General features: G+C 57.1%; 2 protein-coding genes and 1 long non-coding RNA gene across 6 annotated transcripts in view; 2 read left to right on the top strand and 1 right to left on the bottom strand.

Moving 5' to 3' along the window:
• Window positions 1-11,236, top strand: part of LOC139800968 (uncharacterized) — a 40,794-nt gene extending 29,558 nt beyond the window's left edge. The window contains exon 2 of the long non-coding RNA XR_011728035.1: window positions 11,167-11,236. This is a non-coding gene — a long non-coding RNA (uncharacterized lncRNA). The remainder of the gene's footprint in view (window positions 1-11,166) is intronic.
• Window positions 1,549-16,906, bottom strand: PGAP2 (post-GPI attachment to proteins 2). 4 transcript variants are annotated; one of them, XM_071754321.1, is made up of 6 exons: window positions 16,855-16,906; window positions 14,098-14,272; window positions 12,500-12,752; window positions 10,075-10,181; window positions 3,016-3,124; window positions 1,549-1,919 (listed from the first exon to the last, which is right to left on the bottom strand). In XM_071754321.1, the coding sequence occupies exons 2-6, from the start codon at window positions 14,260-14,262 to the stop codon at window positions 1,789-1,791; spliced, it is 765 nt and encodes a 254-aa protein (XP_071610422.1). In that variant the 5' UTR covers window positions 14,263-14,272; window positions 16,855-16,906; the 3' UTR covers window positions 1,549-1,788. The 4 variants fall into 4 exon arrangements, with proteins under 4 accessions (XP_071610422.1, XP_071610506.1, XP_071610347.1 ...); XM_071754405.1 differs by having other exon boundaries at window positions 10,087-10,181; XM_071754246.1 differs by lacking the exon at window positions 16,855-16,906 and adding an exon at window positions 14,723-15,053 and having other exon boundaries at window positions 10,087-10,181.
• Window positions 16,907-17,853: 947 nt separating this feature from the next.
• NUP98 (nucleoporin 98 and 96 precursor) overlaps window positions 17,854-21,640 on the top strand; it is a 54,681-nt gene continuing 50,894 nt past the window's right edge. Inside the window, 1 exon segment of the mRNA XM_071752224.1 lies at window positions 17,854-17,944. The gene's annotated coding sequence lies outside the window, so the exon portion shown is untranslated.

Genomic DNA, 21,640 nt, shown 5'->3' with positions numbered 1-21,640 from the left:
AAATGGGACAGAGTCTGCCAAGACCTCACCAAACCCTCAGGATTTTTATTTCAACCTCCAAAGGCCACCGGGGCCCCGCGCGTGCAGGGAGGGGACACGGGTGGGGGGACACGGGTGGGGGGGACACGGGTGGGGGGGACACTCAGAGGTGGCCACAGCTCGTGGCAGGACCCACTCCAAGGCCTCCTGCTGGAGGTTCTGTTCTGTCCCAGCCCATCCCAGGGGAGGGGGAGGTGGCTGCAGTTGCAGGGCCCCACGTTGGTCCCTCAGGGCAAGCAGGGAGCTCCTCAGAGAGGGGACCTCCAGCACCAGCCCCCTCACCCTCCCATCACAAACTGGGCTTGAACTGGGACACAGCACCCCTGGGAGCTCCTTCAGTCCATGTCCCACACCCCAGCACAGCAGCACCCAAGCTCAATGTCCCCATCCCAACACTCAGCTCCATGTCCCCATCCCAACACTCAGCTCCATGTCCCCATCCCAACACTCAGCTCCATGTCCCCATCCCAACACTCAGCTCCATGTCCCCCATCCCAACACTCAGCTCCATGTCCCCATCCCAACACTCAGCTCCATGTCCCCATCCCAACACTCAGCTCCATGTCCCCATCCCAACACTCAGCTCCATGTCCCTTATCCCAACACTCAGCTCCATGTCCCCATCCCAACACTCAGCTCCATGTCCCCATCCCAACACTCAGCTCCATGTCCCTTATCCCAACACTCAGCTCCATGTCCCTTATCCCAACACTCAGCTCCATGTCCCTTATCCCAACACCCAGCTCCATGTCCCTTATCCCAACACTCAGCTCCATGTCCCTTATCCCAACACCCAGCTCCATGTCCCTTATCCCAACACCCAGCTCCATGTCCCTTATCCCAACACTCAGCTCCATGTCCCCATCCCAACACTCAGCTCCATGTCCCTTATCCCAACACTCAGCTCCATGTCCCTTATCCCAACACCCAGCTCCATGTCCCTTATCCCAACACTCAGCTCCATGTCCCTTATCCCAACACTCAGCTCCATGTCCCCCATCCCAACACTCAGCTCCATGTCCCTTATCCCAACACTCAGCTCCATGTCCCTTATCCCAACACTCAGCTCCATGTCCCTTATCCCAACACTCAGCTCCATGTCCCCATCCCAACACTCAGCTCCATGTCCCTTATCCCAACACTCAGCTCCATGTCCCCATCCCAACACTCAGCTCCATGTCCCCCATCCCAACACTCAGCTCCATGTCCCCATCCCAACACTCAGCTCCATGTCCCCATCCCAACACTCAGCTCCATGTCCCCATCCCAACACTCAGCTCCATGTCCCCCATCCCAGCACCCAAGCTCCACACACCCCAGCACCACATCCCAGCTCTGCCACCAGAGCTTCCCAAGGATTCAAGGGCTCCTCCAGAGGGAGGTAGGGGGCAGCAAGGGTTCCTTCTGAGGTTCCTTCAGGTCCCAAAAGGCCACCAGCCCCTTGTGAGGACTTTGGGCAAGGATCCTCAGCCAGGAGAAGGATCCAGGAGGCCACCCAGGGCACGAGGGTGGGAGCAGAACCTTTGTCTGCCCAGAAATCCTCCACAGAAAGAGGCAGCAGGAGGTACCTGCCCCCCCTCCTCTGTCCCCCTGCCCACTCCAGTTGCCTTGAGGGTCCCCAACCAGGGGTCCCTTGCAGGAGAGCTCCAGGGGTGACAGAGGGACACTTGGGGGGCTCAGGACCCCGGGATGGTCCTTGCAGCAGCTCCACAGCAAACACCCAGACCCCAGCACTGCCTGGGGGACATCTCAGAAGTGTTTGTCCTCCAGCAGGGAGCTCACCACCAGCTCCTTGTTGCCAAAGTCCCAGAAGGCAGTCATGTGAAAGGCCATGTTGGAGAGGACAACCAGGTACTCCAGGAAGGCAAAGATGGTGTAGACTGGTGGGGGAAACACAGCAGGGAAGGGGAACCACAGAATCCTTCTGGTTGGAAAAGCCCTTCGGGATCATCCAAGTCCAACCCTGACCCCATCCCCACTGTCCCATGTCCCTCATCCCCACATCCCCAGGGTCTGAAACTCCTCCAGGGATGATGGGGACTCCACCAGGGAATCCCTTGGGTTGGGGAAGCCCCTTCAGGATCCTCAGGTCCATCCATGAACCCAACTCCACAAAGGTCACCACTGCCCCATGGTCCTCACCAGCCCCACATCCCCAGGGTCTGAAACCTCTCTAGGAATGGGGACTCCACCACAAAATCCTTCTGGTTGGGAAAAACCTTTGGGATCATGGAACCCAACCCTGACCCCATCCCCACTGCCCCATGTCCCTCATCCCCACATCCCCAGGCTCTGAAACCCCTCCAGGGATGATGGGGACTCCAGCCCTGCCCTGGGCAGCCTGGGCCAGGCCCTGACAACCCTTTCCAGGGAGAAATTCTTCCCCAGCTCCAACCTAAACCTCCCCTGGCACCACTTGAGTTGTGCCAAAAGTTCCTCTTTTCATGGAATCCCAGACTGGTTTGAGTTGGAGGGACCTCAAAGCTCTTCAGTGCCATGGGCTGGGACACCTTGACTGAGAGGAGATCTTGGGGAGAAATCCTTGAATTTGAGGGTGCTGAGCCCCTGTCCCAGGGTGCCCAAGGAAGCTGTGGCTGCCCCATCCCTGGCAGTGTCTCAGCCCAGGTTGGATGGGGTTGGAGCCCCCTGGGCTGGGGGAGGTGTTGGAATTGGGGGGGTTGGAGTTGGATTATCTTTAAGGTCCCTTCCAACCCAACCCATTTTATGATTCCATGATTCATGCTTCAAGGCCTGTAGCTGGAAAGGATCCCTCCCACACTCCATAGGAACAATTCCTTATTTTGGGAATAAAAAAGGCCAGGTTGTCTCAGCCCAGGCTGGATGGGGCTTGGAGCCCCCTGGGCTGTGGGAGGGGTCCCTGGGTGAGCTTTAGGGTCCCTTCCCACCCACCCCCCTCTAGGATTGGATGAAACCCCCCCAGAGATGGCCAAGCCCCCCTTGCCCCATCCCCCTCACCTCCTGGGCTGCAGTACCAGTTGTGGTGGAAGAAGACGCAGACGGCGAAGGCGAAGGTGATGAAGGTGAAGAAGAAGAGGAGCTGCTTCCACCTGTAGGATTTCCGCTCCTGAGAGGGACCAAGAGCGGGGTCACCACCTCTGCCACCCCACCAGTGCCTGTCCCATCCCTCCCACCCAGCCTGGCAGGGACACAGCCAGCTCAGAGCGTGGCAGAGATCCTGGAGGTGCTGAGGGACCCAACCCCATCCCCAGCAGAGCCTCCGGACCCTGGGAGGGACCCCTGGGACCCCCCCCTGGGGTAAGGAGCAGGGGTGACCCCAAAAATGTGGCAGGGGACACCTGGGGGGATGGCTCCAACCTGGACCTTGTCCTGACACAGCCATGGGGAGGTGGGAGCCATGGGGGACCCCAGCACCATCTGACACCAACAGAACCCAGAACCCCCCTTGTGCTGGGCTGTGTCACCATCAGTATCACCAGCAGTGTCCCCACCAGTGTCACCATCAGTGTCACCATCAGTGTCCCCAGCAGTGTCACCATCAGTGTCCCCATCAGGGCCAGGGAGGGGATTGTCCCCCCCTGGGGTAAAGCTGTGTCCAGCTCTGGGGTCCCCAGCAGCAGGAGGACACGGAGCTGCTGGAACCAGTGCAGAGGAGGTGATGGAGCTGCTGGGAGGGCTGGAGCAGCTCTGGAGCCGGGGGGGGGGGGTTGGGACAGAGCTGGACACAGCTTCACCCCAGGGGTCCCCCCAGAGCAGACCATGGGACCCTTCTGGCAGAAGAACCCCAAACCAAGGTGGGTCCCAAGGTCTCCATCCCACCATGCCAACCCCTGGTGGGACCCTCATGGTGTGGGGGGAGGTTCAAGGGGGGGTTTGGGGTTCAGCTCACATGAAGTCCCCAGGGCAGGCAGGGCTGGCCCAGCCTCGGGCTGGTTTTGCCCCATTTTTGGGTGGGAGGTGGGAATTTCCCTGAGGTGACATCTCCCCGTGTGACAAACCCTCCCTTGGGTGGAAATGTCCCCATCAGAGTTTCCACCCAGCCCCCACCCCGGAAAGCTCAGCCCCAGCAGCACAAACAGCTCAGGGCTGGGGAGGAAAACCCCAAGAGGAAGAAGAACCTCAAGGCTGCCTTCAGCAGCTGGGGACATGGGGCCACATCCTCCTCCTCCCCACGGGGCCTGGGCAGGTTCTGCCCTGCTGGGGCTCAGGAGGGTCCCTGTCCCAGTGTCCCCAGTGTCCCCAGGGCCCCTGGGGCTGGCTGATGATGGTCACAGGGAGCTGGTGGGGTGGGCAGTGCCCCAGCTGCACCCCCAAACACCCCAGGGCAGCCCCAGGGTCTTCATGGGTGAAACCTGCAAAGGTTTGTCCAGGATGGGCAAAGCGATCACTCACAGCCTGGGGTGGGTGGGATGGGACCCTCAGGGTCCCCCAGTGCCACCAGGGACCCCTCCCCCAGCCCAGGGGGCTCCAACCCCATCCAACCTCAACTCCAACATTCCCACCACCCACAGCTTCTCCAGGAAACCTCTCCCAGGCTCTCCCCACCCTCACTTCTCCCTCCCAGCTCCTCTCCAGCTCCCCTCTTCCACTTTGAAACCATCTCTCCTTGGCACCTCCCTCCAGGCCCTTGCCCAAAGTCCCTCCCCAGCTTTCCTGGAGCCCCTTCAGGCACTGGGAGCTGCTCCAAGGGCTCCCCACAACCTTCTTTTTGTCTTTCTCCTTTTTCCCTTTCTTTCTCTCTTTCCCTTTCTCTTTTTCTATTTTTCTTTTCTCTCTTTCTCTTTTTCTCTTTTTTCCTTTCTCTCGTTCCCTTTTTCTTTTTCCCTTTCTCTTTTCCCCTTTCATTTTTTCCCTTTCTTTCTCCTTTTCTTTCTCCTTTTTCCCTCATTTTTCCCTTTTTCTTTTTTTCTCTCTTTCCCTTTCTTTCTCTTTTCCCTTTCTTTCTCTTTTCCCTTTCTTTCTCTTTTCCCTTTCTTTCTCTCTTTCCCTTTTTCTCCTTCCCTTTCTTTCTCTTTTTCCTTTTTCTCTCTTTCTTTCTCTCTTTCCCTTCCTCTCCCCCCCTCTCTCTCTGTCCCCTCTCCAGCCCTCCCAGCAGCTCCATCACCTCCTCTGCACTGGTTCCAGCAGCTCCGTGTCCTCCTGCTGCTGGGGACCCCAGAGCTGGACACAGCTTTAACCCAGGGGGGTCTCCAGGGCTTTACTGGGGGTCTCTGTGCTGCTGAAGGGCTCCTGGTTGCCTCTGCACCATTTTTGTCTCCCCTGTGGTCCCCAAAGTGCCCCGAGCACCCAGAGCTCAGTGTTGGGGTGTTTGTGGAGCCCTGGTTGTGTCACCCTCCCTGTGACACCCAGCCCGGTGCCGAGGAGCTGGGACCAGAACCTCCTGACCCCAAAGTGCTGCTGGGGCAGGGGGTGGGAGATGTTTGCAAACAAGAAGTGAAACTGCTCAGCCCCATGGAGCAGAACCAGCTGGGACACTGCCAGCCCAGCCCTGGCCAAGAACTTTGGACCAGGAGCCAACAAATCACAGAACCATAGACTTGGCTGGGTTGGAAGGGAGCTCAGAGCTCCTCAAGTCCAACCCTTGCTCCACTCCCCCCGTGGTTCCCAGCCCATGGCACTGAGTGCCACATCCAGGCTCTTTGGAAATATCTCCAGGGATGGAGAATCCACCCCTTCCCTGGGCAGCCCATCCCAATGCCTGATCCCCCTCTCCATCAAGAAATTCTTTCTAATGTCCAACCTAAACCTCCCCTGGCACAACTTGAGACCATGGCCTCTTGTCTTGCTGAGAGTTGCCTGGGAAAAGAGCCCAACCCCCCCCTGGCTCCAACCTCCTTTCAGGGAGTTGGAGGGAGTGATTTCCCTTCCTCCCCAGGGAAAATTCTGGGAGACAGAATCCCAGAATGATCCAGCTTGGAAATGACCTCTGAGAGCATCAACTCCAACCTTTAATCCACAACCACCCCAGAGCACTCAGTGCCACCTTCAGCCCCTTCCTAAAAACCTCCAGGGATGGAGAATCCACCCCCTCCCTGGGCAGCCCATCCCAATGTCTGATCACCCTCTCTGCAAAGAATTTCTCCTAATATCCAACCTAAACCTCCCCTGGCAGAGCTGAAGCTCTGCCAGGGGAGGTTTAGGTTGGATATTAGGAAAAAATCCTTAAGCCCATGGCCTCTTGTCTTGTCTCTGCCTGGGAGCAGAGCCCGACCCCCCCCTGGCTCCAACCTCCTTTCAGGGAGTTGTAGGGAGTGAAAAAAGTGTCCTGGTGGCCAAGAAGGGCCATGGAACCTTGGGGAGCATCCAGAGGAGCATGGCCAGGAGCCTCAGGGAGGTTCTGCTCTGCTCTGCTCTGCTCTGCCCTGCCCTGCCCTGGGGAGGACACAGCTGCAGAACTGGGTCCAGTTCTGGGCTCCCTGGTTCCTGAAGGCCAAGGAGCTGCTGGAGAGGGGACAGCAAAGGGCTCCGAGGATGAGGAGGGCACTGGGACATCTCTCCTGAGGCTGAGAGCCCTGGGGCTGTTCAGCCTGGAGAAGCCTGAGGGGGATCTCTCAGTGCTGATCAAGATCTCCAGGCTGGGGGTCAGGAGGATGGGGCCAGACTCTCCTCAGGGCTGCCAGGGACAGGACCAGGGGCAAGGGGCACAAACCTGACCAGGGGAAGGAACTTCCAGCTCCAGATGAGGAGGAACCTCTGGACTTTGAGGCTGGCAGAGCCCTGGCCCAGGCTGCCCAGAGAGGGGCTGCAGTCTCCTTCTCTGGAGCCATTCCCAACCCCCCTGGACACCATCCTGTGCCCCCTGCTCTGGGATCAGCAGCTCCAGAGCTCCCTTCCCACCCCTGAGCCTCTGATCCCCTCACAGAGCAGTGGTCACAGCACCAACCCCCCCAGCACAAATCCCAAAACTCCTCTGCTGAACCTCTGGAGAACCTGGGGGAGCTTCCCCAGGCTCTGCACCTCAGCTCCTCACATGGAGCTGGTCCTGGAGATTCCCCCCAGTTGGTTCCAGTTGGACACTGGGTCCCTGAGAAGCTGTGGCTGCCCCATCCCTGGCAGTGTCTCAGCCCAGCTTGGATGGGCTTGGAGCCACCTTTGGGGCTATGGGAGGGGTCCCTGCACATCCAGGGTTGGAATTCCATGATCCTGAAGGTCCCTTCCAATCCATCCCATTCCATGACTCTGGAATGTTTGCCCTCTCTCCAGGCACCCCCAGTGCTTTCACCTCCCAGCTCTGCAATTCCCCAGCAGAAATTCCTTGGACAATTTCCTTCCCTTGTGGTCCCTGAGCACTCCAAACCCTTTGCTTTTGGGTTTTGAGTCATTATTTATCCACGAGGAGACTTTTTTTCCTTCTCACATCTTGCTTCATCTCCTGGAGGTGTCTCAGCCCAGGTTGGATGGGGTTGGAGCCTCCTGGGCTGTGGGAGGGGTCCCTGAAACCCCCCATGGAATTGGGGTTGGAACTGGAGGAGCTTTTGGGTCCCTTCCCACCCAAACCACTCTGGGATTCTGTGACCTTTTTTTTCTGCTGCTTTTTCATCCTCTTTCCAGCCTTGGAGTCTGGGTCCCAGACCCTCATCTCAGACTTTTCCTCTTCCCCTTTCCCCACCCCTCAGACATCCCCACTCTGATCTGGGAGCTCAAATTCCCTTCTGAACCTCAGGTTTGGGATTTTTCCTGATGAGCTCCTGGCCCAGGGTGCCCAAGGAAGCTGTGGCTGCCCCATCCCTGGCAGTGTCTCAGCCCAGGTTGGATGGGGTTGGAGCCCCCTGGGCTGTGGGAGGGGTCCCTGCACATCCAGGGGTTGGAATTCCAGGATCCTGAGGGTCCCTTCCCACCCAATCCATGAGAATCCATAAATCTCCAAGTTTGGCCCTGGAGAAGCTGAACCCCCAACGGGGACCCTGGAGGGCAGGATGGGACCCCTGGGACCCCCCATCCCCTGCTGCCACCTCCAGCTGCAGGGCTGGGGCAGCCAAGGAGGAACAAAAATCCCCAAAACCAGAGGAACGGACCCAGAATCCATCCCCAAGGAGCTGGGACCCAGCAGGAGAGACCCAGAGACCCCCCCCCAGCCCCCAACTTCAGCTCAGAACCAGGGGAGGAGGCGGGGTCAGCAAACCCACGGGGACATTTCCAGACCCCAGCCCCAAGCAAGAGGCAGAAAAAAAGGGGATTCAGGAGCCCCCTCCCCACTTTCTGCTGGGAAAAGGTGAATTTTGGTGAATTTTGGTGAATTTTGGTGAATTTCTTCAGTTGCACCCAAAGGAACCCCTGGTGGTGACTCCTTCACACCCAGACACGGGGCGTGGGCTAGGGAGGGAGGGATGAAACCCAGCACCAGAACCAGAACCAGCACCAGCACCAGAACCAGAACCAGAACCAGAACCAGCACCAGCACCAGAACCAGAACCAGAACCAGAACCAGCACCAGAACCAGAACCAGAACCAGCACCAGCACCAGCACCAGAACCAGAACCAGAACCAGAACCAGAACCAGCACCAGAACCAGCACCAGCACCAGAACCAGAACCAGCACCAGAACCAGAACCAGCACCAGAACCAGAACCAGAACCAGCACCAGCACCAGCACCAGAACCAGCACCAGCACCAGCACCAGAACCAGAACCAGCACCAGCACCAGAACCAGCACCAGCACCAGCACCAGCACCAGAACCAGAACCAGCACCAGCACCAGAACCAGAACCAGCACCAGAACCAGCACCAGAACCAGCACCAGAACCAGCACCAGAACCAGCACCAGCACCAGAACCAGCACCAGAACCAGCACCAGAACCAGCACTAGCACCAGAACCAGCATCAGAACCAGCACCAGAACCAGCACCAGCACCAGAACCAGCAGCAGAACCAGAACCAGCACTAGTACCAGAACCAGCACCAGAACCAGCACCAGCACCAGAACCAGCACCAGCACCAGAACCAGCACCAGAACCAGCACCAGAACCAGCACCAGAACCAGCACCAGCACCAGAACCAGCACCAGAACCAGCACCAGCACCAACACCAACACCAACACCAACACCAGAACCAGAACCAGCACCAGCACCAGAACCAGAACCAGAACCAGAACCAGAACCAGCACCAGCACCAGAACCAGAACCAGAACCAGCACCAGAACCAGAACCAGAACCAGCACCAGCACCAGCACCAGAACCAGAACCAGAACCAGAACCAGAACCAGCACCAGAACCAGCACCAGCACCAGAACCAGAACCAGCACCAGAACCAGAACCAGCACCAGAACCAGAACCAGAACCAGCACCAGCACCAGCACCAGAACCAGCACCAGCACCAGCACCAGCACCAGAACCAGAACCAGCACCAGCACCAGAACCAGCACCAGCACCAGCACCAGCACCAGAACCAGAACCAGCACCAGCACCAGAACCAGAACCAGCACCAGAACCAGCACCAGAACCAGCACCAGAACCAGCACCAGAACCAGCACCAGCACCAGAACCAGCACCAGAACCAGCACCAGAACCAGCACTAGCACCAGAACCAGCATCAGAACCAGCACCAGAACCAGCACCAGCACCAGAACCAGCAGCAGAACCAGAACCAGCACTAGTACCAGAACCAGCACCAGAACCAGCACCAGCACCAGAACCAGCACCAGCACCAGAACCAGCACCAGAACCAGCACCAGAACCAGCACCAGAACCAGCACCAGCACCAGAACCAGCACCAGAACCAGCACCAGCACCAACACCAACACCAACACCAACACCAACACCAACACCAGTACCAGCACCAGAACCAGCACCAGCACCAGCACCAGCACCAGTACCAGCACCAGAACCAGAACCAGAACCAGAACCAGACCAGTCCCAGCACCAGCACCAGTCCCATCACCAGTACCAGCACCAGAACCAGCACCAGCACCAGTACCAGCACCAGGACTAGCAGCAGCACCAGTACCAGCACCAGCACCAGCATCAGCACCAGTACAGTATCAGTACCATAACCAGCAGCAGCACCAGAACCAGCACCAGAACCAGCACAGCCCCCAGAAGAGAAAGGAAGTGTCTGTACCTCAGGACTTACTGTGTGCTTCTTGGTCATTCTCCAGAGGATGCAGGTGAGCAGCATGTGGCCCAGGGCAGAGGTGATGAAGATGATGAAGGCATTCTCATGGATGACTGGAGCGAGGAGACAAGGGGGTGCCCGTTAAACCTCACCCAAAACTCCCCCCCTGAGGGCCAGGAGGGTGGTGAGGGGCTCCGGGACTTGGGCCGAAGGTCCCTGACAAGGAGCCTCCTGCTCAGCATCCCCAGTGTTGGGCTGAGGATGGGAAACTGAGGCACAGAGGGTGGGGCTGGCACAGTGAGGCTGAGATCCAGGAAGGGCCATGGAATCAGAGCATGGGAAGGGACCTCCCAAGCTCATCCCACCCAGCTCAGGGTGCTCAGAGCCTCCTCACCCTGAACATCCCCAGGGATGAGGCCCCAACCCCCTCCCTGGACAACCTGGGCCATGGTTCCTCTGCCCTCCTGGGGCAGAACCTGAGCCCCAGGCCCCTGCATTCCCCCCTCTCACCCAACTCCTGAGGGCTCCAGGGCTGAGCTTCACCCAGGACAAGTGCCAGGTCCATCCCTTGGGTCACCCCAAGGCCAGGCTTGGGGCAGAGCAGATGGGAAGTGCCCGGGGGAAAAGGCCCTGGGGGGGTTGGGTGACACCCAGGACAGGAGCTCAGGGTGTGCCCAGGTGGCCAAGGTGGCCACCAAGATCCTGGCTGGGACCAGCACTGGGGGGGCAGCAGGAGCAGGGCAGGGATTGTCCCCTGGGCTGGGAACTGCTGAGGAGGCACCTCGAGTCCTGGGGTCAGTTCTGGGGTCCTCAGGGACAAGGAGGGGATTGAGGGGTGGGAGAGTGTCCAGAGAAGGGAATGGAGCTGGGATAGGGGCTGAGGAGCAAGGAGGAGGGGCTGGAAAAGATGGAGAAGGGGCTGGAGAAGGAGGAGGTTCTGGAGAAGATGGGGAAGGGTCTGGAGAGCAAGGAGCAGCTGGAGAACATGGAGAAGGGACTGGAGCACAAGGAGAAGGTCTGGAGAGGAAGGAGGAGGGTCTGGAGAACATGGAAAAGGGGATGGAGAACATGGAGAAGGGGTTGGAGAAAATGGAGAAGGTTCTGGAGCACAAGGAGAAGGTCTGGGGAGCAAGGAGGAGGAGCTGGAGAAGATGGAGAAGGGACTGGAGGACACAGGGAGGTGTCTGGAGAACATGGGGAAGGGGAGCAAGGACAAGGGGCTGGAGAGCATGGATAAGGTTCTGGAGGGCAAGGAGAAGGGTCTGTAGAAGATGGAGAAGGGGCTGGAGGGGAAGGAGGAGGTTCTGGAGAACAGGAATAAAGGTCTGGAGAAGATGGAGAAGGTTGTGGAGAAGTTGTGAGGAGCATCTGAGGGCCCTGTGGGTGCTGATCCTGGAGCAGAGGAGGCTGAGGGGAGACCTTCTGGCTCTCTGCAACCCCCTGAGAGGAGGTTGGAGCCAGGGGGGGTCGGGCTCTGCTCCCAAGGAACAAGGGATGGGACAAGAGGAACTTTTGGCACAACTCAAGGGGTGCCAGGGGAGGTTTGGGTTGGGGATTGGGGACATTTTCTCCTATTTTTGTGTCTCGGTGCCAGGGGACCCACGTGAGGAGCTGGTGGCCTCCTGGCAGGTGGTGGAGGTGGGGACCTGGGCTCAGAGCTGCCAGAGCTGATTATCCCTGAGCCTCCTCACACCTCCAGCCAGCAGCCCAGCTTGGAAACTTTCCCCCAAAGCCAGGATCAGTCTGTGAGGAGGATCTGAGGGAACTGGGCCAGGCAGAGCTCAAGGTGTGGCCTTCACCCTGCCCCTTGGCTCTCCTCCCAGAGCTCCCCAGGAGTTATTTGGGTGACAACGAGCTCTGGGGGACCCAAACCTCCCAAAAAAGCACCTGAGGTGCCCAGGCCATGGCTGCCAGGCCTGAGGGGTCCAAGCAGCCCTGGCAGGAGGGTTTGAGCCCCTCTGGAGCCTCCTGCTGTGCTGGGGACAGCTGGGGACAGCAGGAGGAGGCAGGGTGGGGACAGGGAGTGTTGGCAGGAGGTGAGGAAGCTGAGACAGGAACAGCTCCTGGAGCTCCTGCTCACTGGGGAAGGTCCAGAGGGAACCAGTGAACCCGAGGCCACCAGTATCACTGGGGAGGGTCCAGAGGGAACCAGTGGAACCCCAGAGCCCACCAGTATCACTGGGGAGTGTCCAGAGGGAACCAGTGAACCCCAGAGCCCACCAGCATCAACTGGGGAGAGTCCAGAGGGAACCAGTGAGGACCTGAGGCCACCAGTATCACTGGGGAAGGTCCAGAGGGAACCAGTGGGGACCTGAGGCCACCAGTATCAACTGGGGAGGGTCCAGAGGGAACCAGTGAACCCCAGAGCCCACCAGTATCACTGGGGGAGGCTCCTCCCCAGGTCACCCCCCCCCTCCCCTTCTGCACCTACCATAGTTCTCGATGGAGGAGACGTAGGTGAGGAGGAGGAGGGCGAAGTTCTCCAGGAGGTTGAGGAGGAGGTTGAAGTGGCAGAGGTGGAGGTAGCGAGGGTGGGAGCAGTGGCAGCTCTGGTAATGGTTCCAGTAAGCCAGAGCCACCAGGAAGCGGGGGGCAGAGTGGAGCCCAACGCAGAGGCGCCAGACATAGCGCTGGGGGGTCTGCCCCCCGATGGCTGCACTGATGGACGGGAGGTAATTGGGGACCTGGAGAGGGGACACCACAACCAGAGAGTCACAGCGGGATGGGACCGACCTCTGGGGATCCCCCAGCCCAACCCCCTGTCCCAGCAGGATCCCCCAGGGCAGGACACACAGAACACATCCAGGGGGGTTGGGAATCTCCAGAGAAGGAGACTCCAGAACCTCTCTGGGCAGCCTGGGCCAGGGCTCCCTCACCTCACCCCAAACAATTTCTCCCTCCCCAAGATCTCCTCTCCAGCTCCCCTCTTGCAGCTGGAAACCCTTCCCCCTCATCCCATCCCTCCAGGCCCTTGCCCAAAGTCCCTCCCCAGCTTTCCTGGAGCCCCTTCAGGCACTGGGAGCTGCTCCAAGGGCTCCCCACAACCTTCTTTTTGTATTTTTCTTTCTTTCTCTTTCCCTTTCTTCTTTTCCCCTTTCTCTTTTTCTCTTTCTTTCTTTCTCATTTCTCCCTTTCTCTCTTTCCCTTTTTCCTTTCTTTCTCTTTCCCTTTTTCTTTCTTTTTCCTTTCTTTCCCTTTTTCTCTTTTTCCTTTCTCTCTTTCCCTCTTTTTCCTTTCTCTCTTTCCCTCTTTTTCCTTTCTCTCTTTCCCTTTTTCCTTTCTCTCTTTCCCTCTCTCTTTCCTTTCTCTCTCTCCCTTTTTCTCTCTCTTTTTCCTCTCTTTCCCTTTTTGTCCCTCTTTTTCCTTTCTCTCTTTCCCTTTTTCTCTCTTTTTCCTTTCTCTTTTTCCCTTTTTCCTTTCCCTTTTCCTCTTTTTCCTTTCCCTTTTCCTCTTTTTCCTTCCTCTCTTTCCCTTTTTCTCTTTTTCCTTTTCCTTTTCCTCTTTTTCCTTTCCCTTTTCCTCTTTTTCCTTCCTCTCTTTCCCTTTTTCTCTCTTTCTCTTTCCCTTTCCCTCTCTCTTTTTCTTTTTCCTTTTTCCCTTTTCTTTCTTTTTCCCTTTCTTCCCCTCTTCCCTTTCTTTCTCCCTTTCCCTTTTTTTCTCTTTTTCTCTTTTTCCTTTCTTTCTTCCTCTCCCCCTCTCCCTCTCTCTCTGTCCCCTCTCCAGCCCTCCCAGCAGCTCCATCACCTCCTCTGCACTGGTTCCAGCAGCTCCGTGTCCTCCTGCTGCTGGGGACCCCAGAGCTGGACACAGCTTTACCCCAGGGGGGGACAATCCCCTCCCTCACCCTGATGGTGACACTGCTGGTGACACTGGTGGTGACCCTGGTGGGGACACAGCCCAGGACAGGGGGTTTCTGGGGTCAGGGATCCCTCCTTGCTCTCCCCACTCCAGGTGGGACCCCCCAGAGGAGCAGAGCAGCTCTGTCCCCCCCAGCCCTGGGGGCCACTCGGGGGGGTGAGGGTCTCTTACCCCGCAGTGGGTGGCTGTGGTCTCCTGGAAGTTGAAGAGCAGGGACCAAACGACACAGAAGAGGAACCCAAAGAGGGGGCAGAACACTGTGCCCAGGGCCAGGGTGGTGAAACGGAGCCGGAAGAGGATCCCGTCCCGATCCAGGGGCAGCGGAACCTGGAACATCCTGATGGACCTGGAGGGAGGGGAAGGGGTTGGGGGGATGACTGGGGGAGCCCCCAGAGCCCTGGGCTGGCACAGAGCTGGAGGAGGTGAGCAAAGGAACCACCCCAAAGATCCAGAGAGCCCAAGGGAGGCAGAGCAGGGAGTCAGCAAATCATTTGGGGTTGGAATCAGCAAATCATTTGGGGTTGGAAAAGCCCCTTGGGACCATCTGATCCCCCATCCCCACTGCCCCATGTCCCTCATCCCCACATCCCCAGGCTCTGAAACCCCTCCAGGGATGATGGGGACTCCAGCCCTGCCCTGGGCAGCCTGGGCCAGGCCCTGACAACCCTTTCCAGGGAGAAATTCTTCCCCAGCTCCAACCCAAACCTCCCCTGGCACCACTTGAGTTGTGCCAAAAGTTCCTCTTGTCCCATCCCTTGTTCCTTGGGAGCAGAGCCCGACCCCCCCTGGCTCCAACCTCCTCTCAGGGGGTTGCAGAGAGCCAGAAGGTCTCCCCTCAGCCTCCTCTGCTCCAGGATGCAGGGCACGGGGGCTCAGGCTGGGGAAGCTGTCAGCTCTTTTTTCCCTGGGATGGTTCTGTCCAGAGAATTCCCGGGAGCTGCAGCATGGACAGAGCTGACTCTGCTGCAGCCCCAGAACCCTCCCCACAGCCCCCCCAGGGCTGCAGAGCCACGACCTGGAGAGCCCAGCACCAGTAAAGCTGTGCCCAGAGAACCCCAGACTGGTTTGTGTCACCCCCAGGGACCCCTCCCCCAGCCCAGGGGGCTCCAACCCCATCCAACCTCAACTCCAACATTCCCACCACCCACAGCTTCTCCAGGAAACCTCTCCCAGGCTCTCCCCACCCTCACTTCTCCCTCCCAGCTCCTCTCCAGCTCTCCTCTTCCACTTTGAAACCATCTCTCCTTGGCACCTCCCTCCAGGCCCTTGCCCAAAGTCCCTCCCCAGCTTTCCTGGAGCCCCTTCAGGCACTGGGAGCTGCTCCAAGGGCTCCCCACAACCTTCTCTTTGTCTTTCTCCTTTTCTCTTTCTCTTTTTCTATTTTTTCCCCTTCTTTTTCTCTTTTCCTTTCTTTCTCTCCTTCTCTTTCTCTCTTTCCCCTTTTCTTTTTCTCTTTCTTCCTCCCTTTTCCCTTTTTTCTTTCCCTTTCCCTTTCTTCTTCCTTTTCCTTTTTCTTTTTCCTTTTTCCCTTTCTTCTTCTCTTTTTCTCTTTGTTTCTCTTTCACTTTTTCTTTCTTTTTTTTTTGTTTTGCTTTTTCTTCCTTTTTTTCTTTCTTTTTGCTTTTTTCTTTCCTTCTCTTTTTTCTTTTTTTCTTTTTCTCTCTTCTTTCTTTCTTTTTCTTTTTCTCTTTTTCTTTCTTCCTTTCTTCCTTTCTTCCTTTCCTCCTTTCTTTTCTTTCTTTTTTCTTTCTTTCTCTTTCCCTTCCTTCCTTCCTTTTTCTCTTCCCTTTCTTTCCATCTTCTTCTTTCTTTCTCTTTCCCTTTCTCTTTCCCTCTGTTTCTCTCTTTCTCTTTCTTTCACTTTTTCTATTTTCCTCTTTTCCCTTTTCTCTTTTCCCTTTTCTTTCTTTCCCTTTTTCTCTCTCTTTCCCTTTCCTTCCCTTTTTCTCCCAGAACTGGACCCACCTTTACCCCAGGGGGGTCTCTCCAGGGGGTTCCTCAGGGGGCTGCAGGACCCCCCCCTCCTCACTGCCCCCCCCCAGCTCCACCTGAGCCCCGAGGCACCAAAATGCAGCAAATTCACCCCAAAACCCCCCCAGCAAAACCAGGGGGGGGGACGGGACCCCCCATGAAGCTCGGGGTCTCCCCTCTGGGCTGTGCCCCCCCCCCCGGGGACCCCCGTGAGGGGCTGGGGGTGACCTGGGGACCCCGGGGCCGATTGAGGGGGGGATGGGGAAGCTCTGACCCCCCCCCCCCATCCCCCCAATGGAGCCCCTGCCCCCCCCCCCCCCTTCCTCAGGGTTTTTCCCCCAAATCGGGGTGGAATTAAAAAGCAAAATTTGTTGTGTCAGACGCCTCGAATCTGCTCTGCCCCCTGAGACCCCCCCAAACCCCACTGAGACCCCCCCAAACCCCACTGAGACCCCCCAAAACCCCCGGGACCCCCCAAAACCCCCGGGACCCCCCCCAAACCCCACTGGGACCCCCCCAAACCCCACTGGGACCGCCAAAAACCCCCTGGAACCCCCCCACCCTCTGGGACCCCCCCCAAACCCCACTGGGACCCCCCAAACCCCCCTGGAGCCTCCCCACCCCCGGGACCCCCCCAAACCTCACTGGGACCCCAAAAAGCCCCCTGGAACCCTCCCACCCTCTGGGACCCCCCAAGCCCCCCTGGGACCCCCCATCACCCCACACCCCACGGGCAGCCCCTGCCCTGGGTACCCCACACCCCTGAGACACCCCCCGCCCCGGGTCCCCCCATTGCTGTGCCCCCCCCCGTGGGTCCCCCAGACCCTCACAGTGCTGACCCCCCTACACACCCTCCCCAGGTACCCCCCGGGCACCCCCCTGCCCCCCAGGCCCTGACATCGCTGTCCCCCCCCCCGGCTCCCCCGTTTCCCCCTCCCCTCCCCCCCAGCCCCGCACCCTTCAGCCCCCGCCGCGTCGCTCCATGGCCCGGCCCCGCCCCCCGCTGCCCCTCCCCCTCCCTCTGCCTCTTCCGGGACCTTTCCCCGCCCCACACATGGGGGGGAGGGGAGGGGCAGGGGCAGGGGCAGGGGCGGGGACGGGGACAGAGACAGAGACAGAGACAGAGACAGAGACAGAGACAGAGACAGAGACAGAGACAGAGACAGAGACAGAGACAGAGACAGAGACAGAGCGCGCACGGCCCGGCTGGGCTGGGCACCGCTCACTGCAGCGCCCCCTACCGGCAGTCCTCCCACGGAACAGCGACCCCTACCGACACACCCCCCCCATCCCACAACAGCGCCCCCTACCGGCAGTCCTCCCGCGGAACAGCGCCCCCTACCGACACGCCCCCCCTCCCACAGCAGCGCCCCCTACCGACACTTCTTTCCCCTACAGACCCTACCGACCCCTCTGATAACAGCGCCCCCTACCGACCAGCTCCTCCCTCACAGCAGCGCCCCCTACCGACACTCCTCCGTTTCAGCACAGCGCCCCCTACCGTCCCCCGCATCCCTTTCACCCCCCCCCTCCCGCTCAGCTCCCTCGCGCTCTGTGATTGGCTGAGCTCGGGCTCCAGCCCCGCCCCCTTCCCTCCGAACTCCCCGGATGTCGAAGGGGCCAACGCCTCCCCCTCCCCCTCCCTCCCGCTTTCTCGACTCTTCCGCAGCGCTCTGAGCCCCGCCCCCCTCTCCCCGAGTCCCTCCAATCAGCGCTCAGAAGGCAGATGACGTCACGCACGACTTCCAGCCAATCGGCGAGCAGCACTTCCTTTTCTCCCCCCCTCTCCTCCCTCCCCACAGCCGCAGCCGGAAGGAGGGGGCGGAGCAGCCTCGCTCTCGGGCGCCCCCTCAGCCAATCGGGTGCCAGGGCGGGTGCGTGTGGCCAATGGGGAGGCGCGGCGGGCGTCGCGCGGGGGCTGCTGGGAGCGTCGCGCGGCGGGCTGTGACGCAGTTGTTCTCTGCCCCTCAGAGGCGGCGGGAGCGGGAGCGGCGCGGACGGGCCCGGCCTGGGCCTCCCCTTCGGAGCCTTTCCCGCAGCACCGCCGGTGAGCACCGCGGGATAGGGGTGAGGGGAGCACCGCGCGGGTTCCTTCCCTTCTCGTTCTCCTTCACCGCGGTGTCGTTTCGGGCGCTGCGCCGGCCTAGAGAGCGCGCACGGACACAACACACGCACAACACACGCACAACACACGCACAACACACGCACAACACACGCACAACACACGCACAACACACGCACAACACACGCACAACACACGCACAACACACGCACAACACTTCCCCTTCCCATTCCCCTTCCCCTTCCCCTTCCCCTTCCCATTCCCCTTCCCATTCCCCTTCCCATTCCCCTTCCCATTCCCCTTCCCATTCCCCTTCCCATTCCCCTTCCCATTCCCCTTCCCCTTCCCCTTCCCCTTTCCTTCGTTTTCTTTCCGTTTCGTTTTCCTTCCCTTCCCTCTCCCCCTTCCCTCTCCCCCTTCCCTCTCCCCCTTCCCTCTCCCCCTTCCCTCTCCCCCTTCCCTCTCCCCCTTCCCTCTCCCCCTTCCCTCTCCCCCTTCCCTCTCCCCCTTCCCTCTCCCCCTTCCCTTCCTTTTCCTCTTCTTCCCTCAGGTGTCAGGGGCTCTGCAGCCCTCTCTGTGGGGAGGGACCCCATGTTAAGCTTTAACCCAGGGGAGAAAAGGCAGAACCCGCCCCCAGGTTCACCCCCTCACCCTTATTTAGGTTTTGGTAGTCTTGACTTTTTTTTTTTTTTTTTTTTTTAGTTTTCGGTGTCTTTGGTGAAGGGGCAGGGGGGAGGGTCCTGTCTGTGCTGTGTGAGGGGAGGGGGCTCTGGCACCCCCTGGGTTTGGATCTTCAGGGCTCTGGGGGGTGCTGGGGGTGGCTGAGAAGTTCTGTGGATGAATTTATTGGGATTTTCAGTGGTGGCTGAGAAGTTCTGTGGAGGAATTTAATGGGATTTTCGGTGGTGGTTGGAAAGTTTTGAGGAAGGATTTAATGGGATTTCCTGGGGATGTGGCTGGAGGTTTTTTGCTGTGTTGCTGTCGAGCTGCAGAAGGAGGAAGGGGTTGGGTTTTTCTCAGCACCAGGTCGAGTCCAGCCAGGAGGGACACAAGTGTTAAATGTATAAAAAACAAGTTTTGTTCGTTTTTTAGGATCCCCAAGTGGTTTGGGTGGGAAGAGACCCCAAAGCCCCTCCAGTCCCACCCCCTGGATGATCAGGGATCCCTCCCACAGCCCAGGGTGCTCCAAGCCCATCCCTGTAATTCCCCCAGGTTTTTGTTCCCAGCTCTGCTGAGCTCTCAGTTGTCAGCTCAGGACTCACTTCATGAACTTTTAACATTTTTAATTTGCTGCTGGGCTGAGGGGGCTCTGAGGGGCTCCCAGGGACCACCTCAAACCTGAGCTCTGCTGGGCTGGGAGCTGCTGAGGGTCTGGGGGGACCCTGGGAGAGGGTGAAGTTGGTTTAATAATTTTTTGGGGCTTTGGTAAGTTGATTTTTGGGTTTTGTGGGGGAGCATCTGGCCCAAGCCTTGAGGGGAAGGAGGAGCTGGTGCTTAACAACCCGTGGGGTTTAAAACCCAAACCAGCAGTGGTGTAAAGAAGGGGAAGAGTGAAGGAAAAAAGAGGTTTTGTGAGCTGTAAATGAGGCTGAGAGGGAAAAGGGGGAAGGGTTTGTAGGTGCTGGTCAGGGAGGTTTGGTGAGGGGGGTGGAATGTGCCCTCCCCCCTCAGGACTGGGAGAAATTTGATTTTCCAGGGAGGAAAAGAAGAAAAAAATGATTTATTTAGTGCATCCTGGGGGTGCAAGGGAGGAGAAGTGGGGTGGGGGGTGTTCCTGGAGGGCTCATCCAGGGCACAAAGGTTGGGTTTTGAGGAGGGAGAGCTGGGCACAGCTCTTCTTTATTCTTCATGTGTGCAGAATTGGATTTAAAGTACTCTTTAACTTTCAAGACTACCCCAAACCAGCGTTTTAGTGACTTTAGCATCAGTTTCAGGTGTTGGTTTGCTCAAAAGTTATGATTTTTTTTCCAAAATAATTTTTTTTTCCCCTCGAGTGAGGATTTTTCACTTAAAGGTCAGGATTTTTTTCCTCAAAAGCCAGGGTTTTTTTTCTAAAAACGAAGTTTTTTTTTTCCCCCAACAGGCAGTGTTTTTTTCCCCCAACAGGCAGCCTTTTTTTTTCCCCCAAAAGGCAGCTTTTTTTTTTTTTCCCCCAAAAGGCAGCTTTTTTTTCCCCCAAAAGGCAGCTTTTTTTTCCCCCAAAAGGCAGCTTTTTTTTTCCCCCAAAAGGCAGCTTTTTTTTTCCCCCAAAAGGCAGCTTTTTTTTTTTCCCCCAAAAGGCAGCTTTTTTTTTTTCCCCCAAAAGGCAGCTTTTTTTTTTTCCCCCAAAAGGCAGCTTTTTTTTTTTCCCCCAAAAGGCAGCTTTTTTTTTTTCCCCCAAAAGGCAGCTTTTTTTTTTCCCCCAAAAGGCAGCTTTTTTTTTTCCCCCAAAAGGCAGCTTTTTTTTTTCCCCCAAAAGGCAGCTTTTTTTTTTTTTTTCCCCCAAAAGGCAGCTTTTTTTTTTTTTTCCCCCAAAAGGCAGCTTTTTTTTTTCCCCCAAAAGGCAGCTTTTTTTTTTCCCCCAAAAGGCAGCTTTTTTTTTTCCCCCAAAAGGCAGCTTTTTTTTTTCCCCCAAAAGGCAGCTTTTTTTTTTTTTCCCCCAAAAGGCAGCTTTTTTTTTTTTTCCCCCAAAAGGCAGCTTTTTTTTCCCCCAAAAGGCAGCTTTTTTTTTCCCCCAAAAGGCAGCTTTTTTTTTCCCCCAAAAGGCAGCTTTTTTTTTTTTCCCCAAAAGGCAGCTTTTTTTTTTTTTCCCCAAAAGGCAGCTTTTTTTTTTTTCCCCCAAAAGGCAGCTTTTTTTTTTTTCCCCAAAAGGCAGCTTTTTTTTTTTTCCCCAAAAGGCAGCTTTTTTTTTTTTCCCCCAAAAGGCAGCTTTTTTTTCCCCCCAAAAGGCAGCTTTTTTTTTTTTCCCCCAAAAGGCAGCTTTTTTTTTTTTCCCCCAAAAGGCAGCTTTTTTTTTTTTTCCCCCCAAAAGGCAGCTTTTTTTTTTTTCCCCAAAAGGCAGCTTTTTTTTTTTTCCCCCAAAAGGCAGCTTTTTTTTCCCCCCAAAAGGCAGCTTTTTTTTTTTTCCCCCAAAAGGCAGCTTTTTTTTTTTTCCCCCAAAAGGCAGCTTTTTTTTTTTTTCCCCCCAAAAGGCAGCTTTTTTTTTTTTTCCCCCAAAAGGCAGCTTTTTTTTTTTTTTTCCCCCAAAAGGCAGCTTTTTTTTTTTTTTCCCCAAAAGGCAGCTTTTTTTTTTTTGTCTCAAAAACCAGTATTTTTTCCCCAAAAGGCAGTGTTTGGCTGTTCCCAGCTCCCTGGTGCTGGTTCTGTGGTTCTGAAGCTCCAGCACTGGGATTTTTTGGTTTTCTCCTCTCCAGGGCTGCAGCCCCAGGTGCTGCTCTGAGGAACAGAGGATTCTGTGCTCTGGTTCTGGTTTAGTTCCCTTGGTTTTGGTGAAAACAAAGTTACTTTGGGGAGAGATTGGGTGAGGTGGGGGTGCTAAATCTGTAAATAAACCAGGGCTTGGTTTGGGTGTAAATCTGACCCAAATGGGTAAAACTCAAGTGTTTAAACCCACTTTTTTATGTTAAAAAAAAAAAAAAACCTTGCAGCCCTCCTGCTTTTCCACCTCTCTGGGTTGCAGGAGTTGCTAATCCATGGATTTCA

Source organism: Heliangelus exortis, chromosome 1 (genome assembly GCF_036169615.1).
Source record: "Heliangelus exortis chromosome 1, bHelExo1.hap1, whole genome shotgun sequence".
Taxonomy (NCBI): Eukaryota; Metazoa; Chordata; class Aves; order Apodiformes; family Trochilidae; genus Heliangelus; species Heliangelus exortis.
The sequence above is the reverse complement of the archived record's forward strand: the minus strand, read 5'-3'. Positions and strand labels throughout refer to the sequence as shown.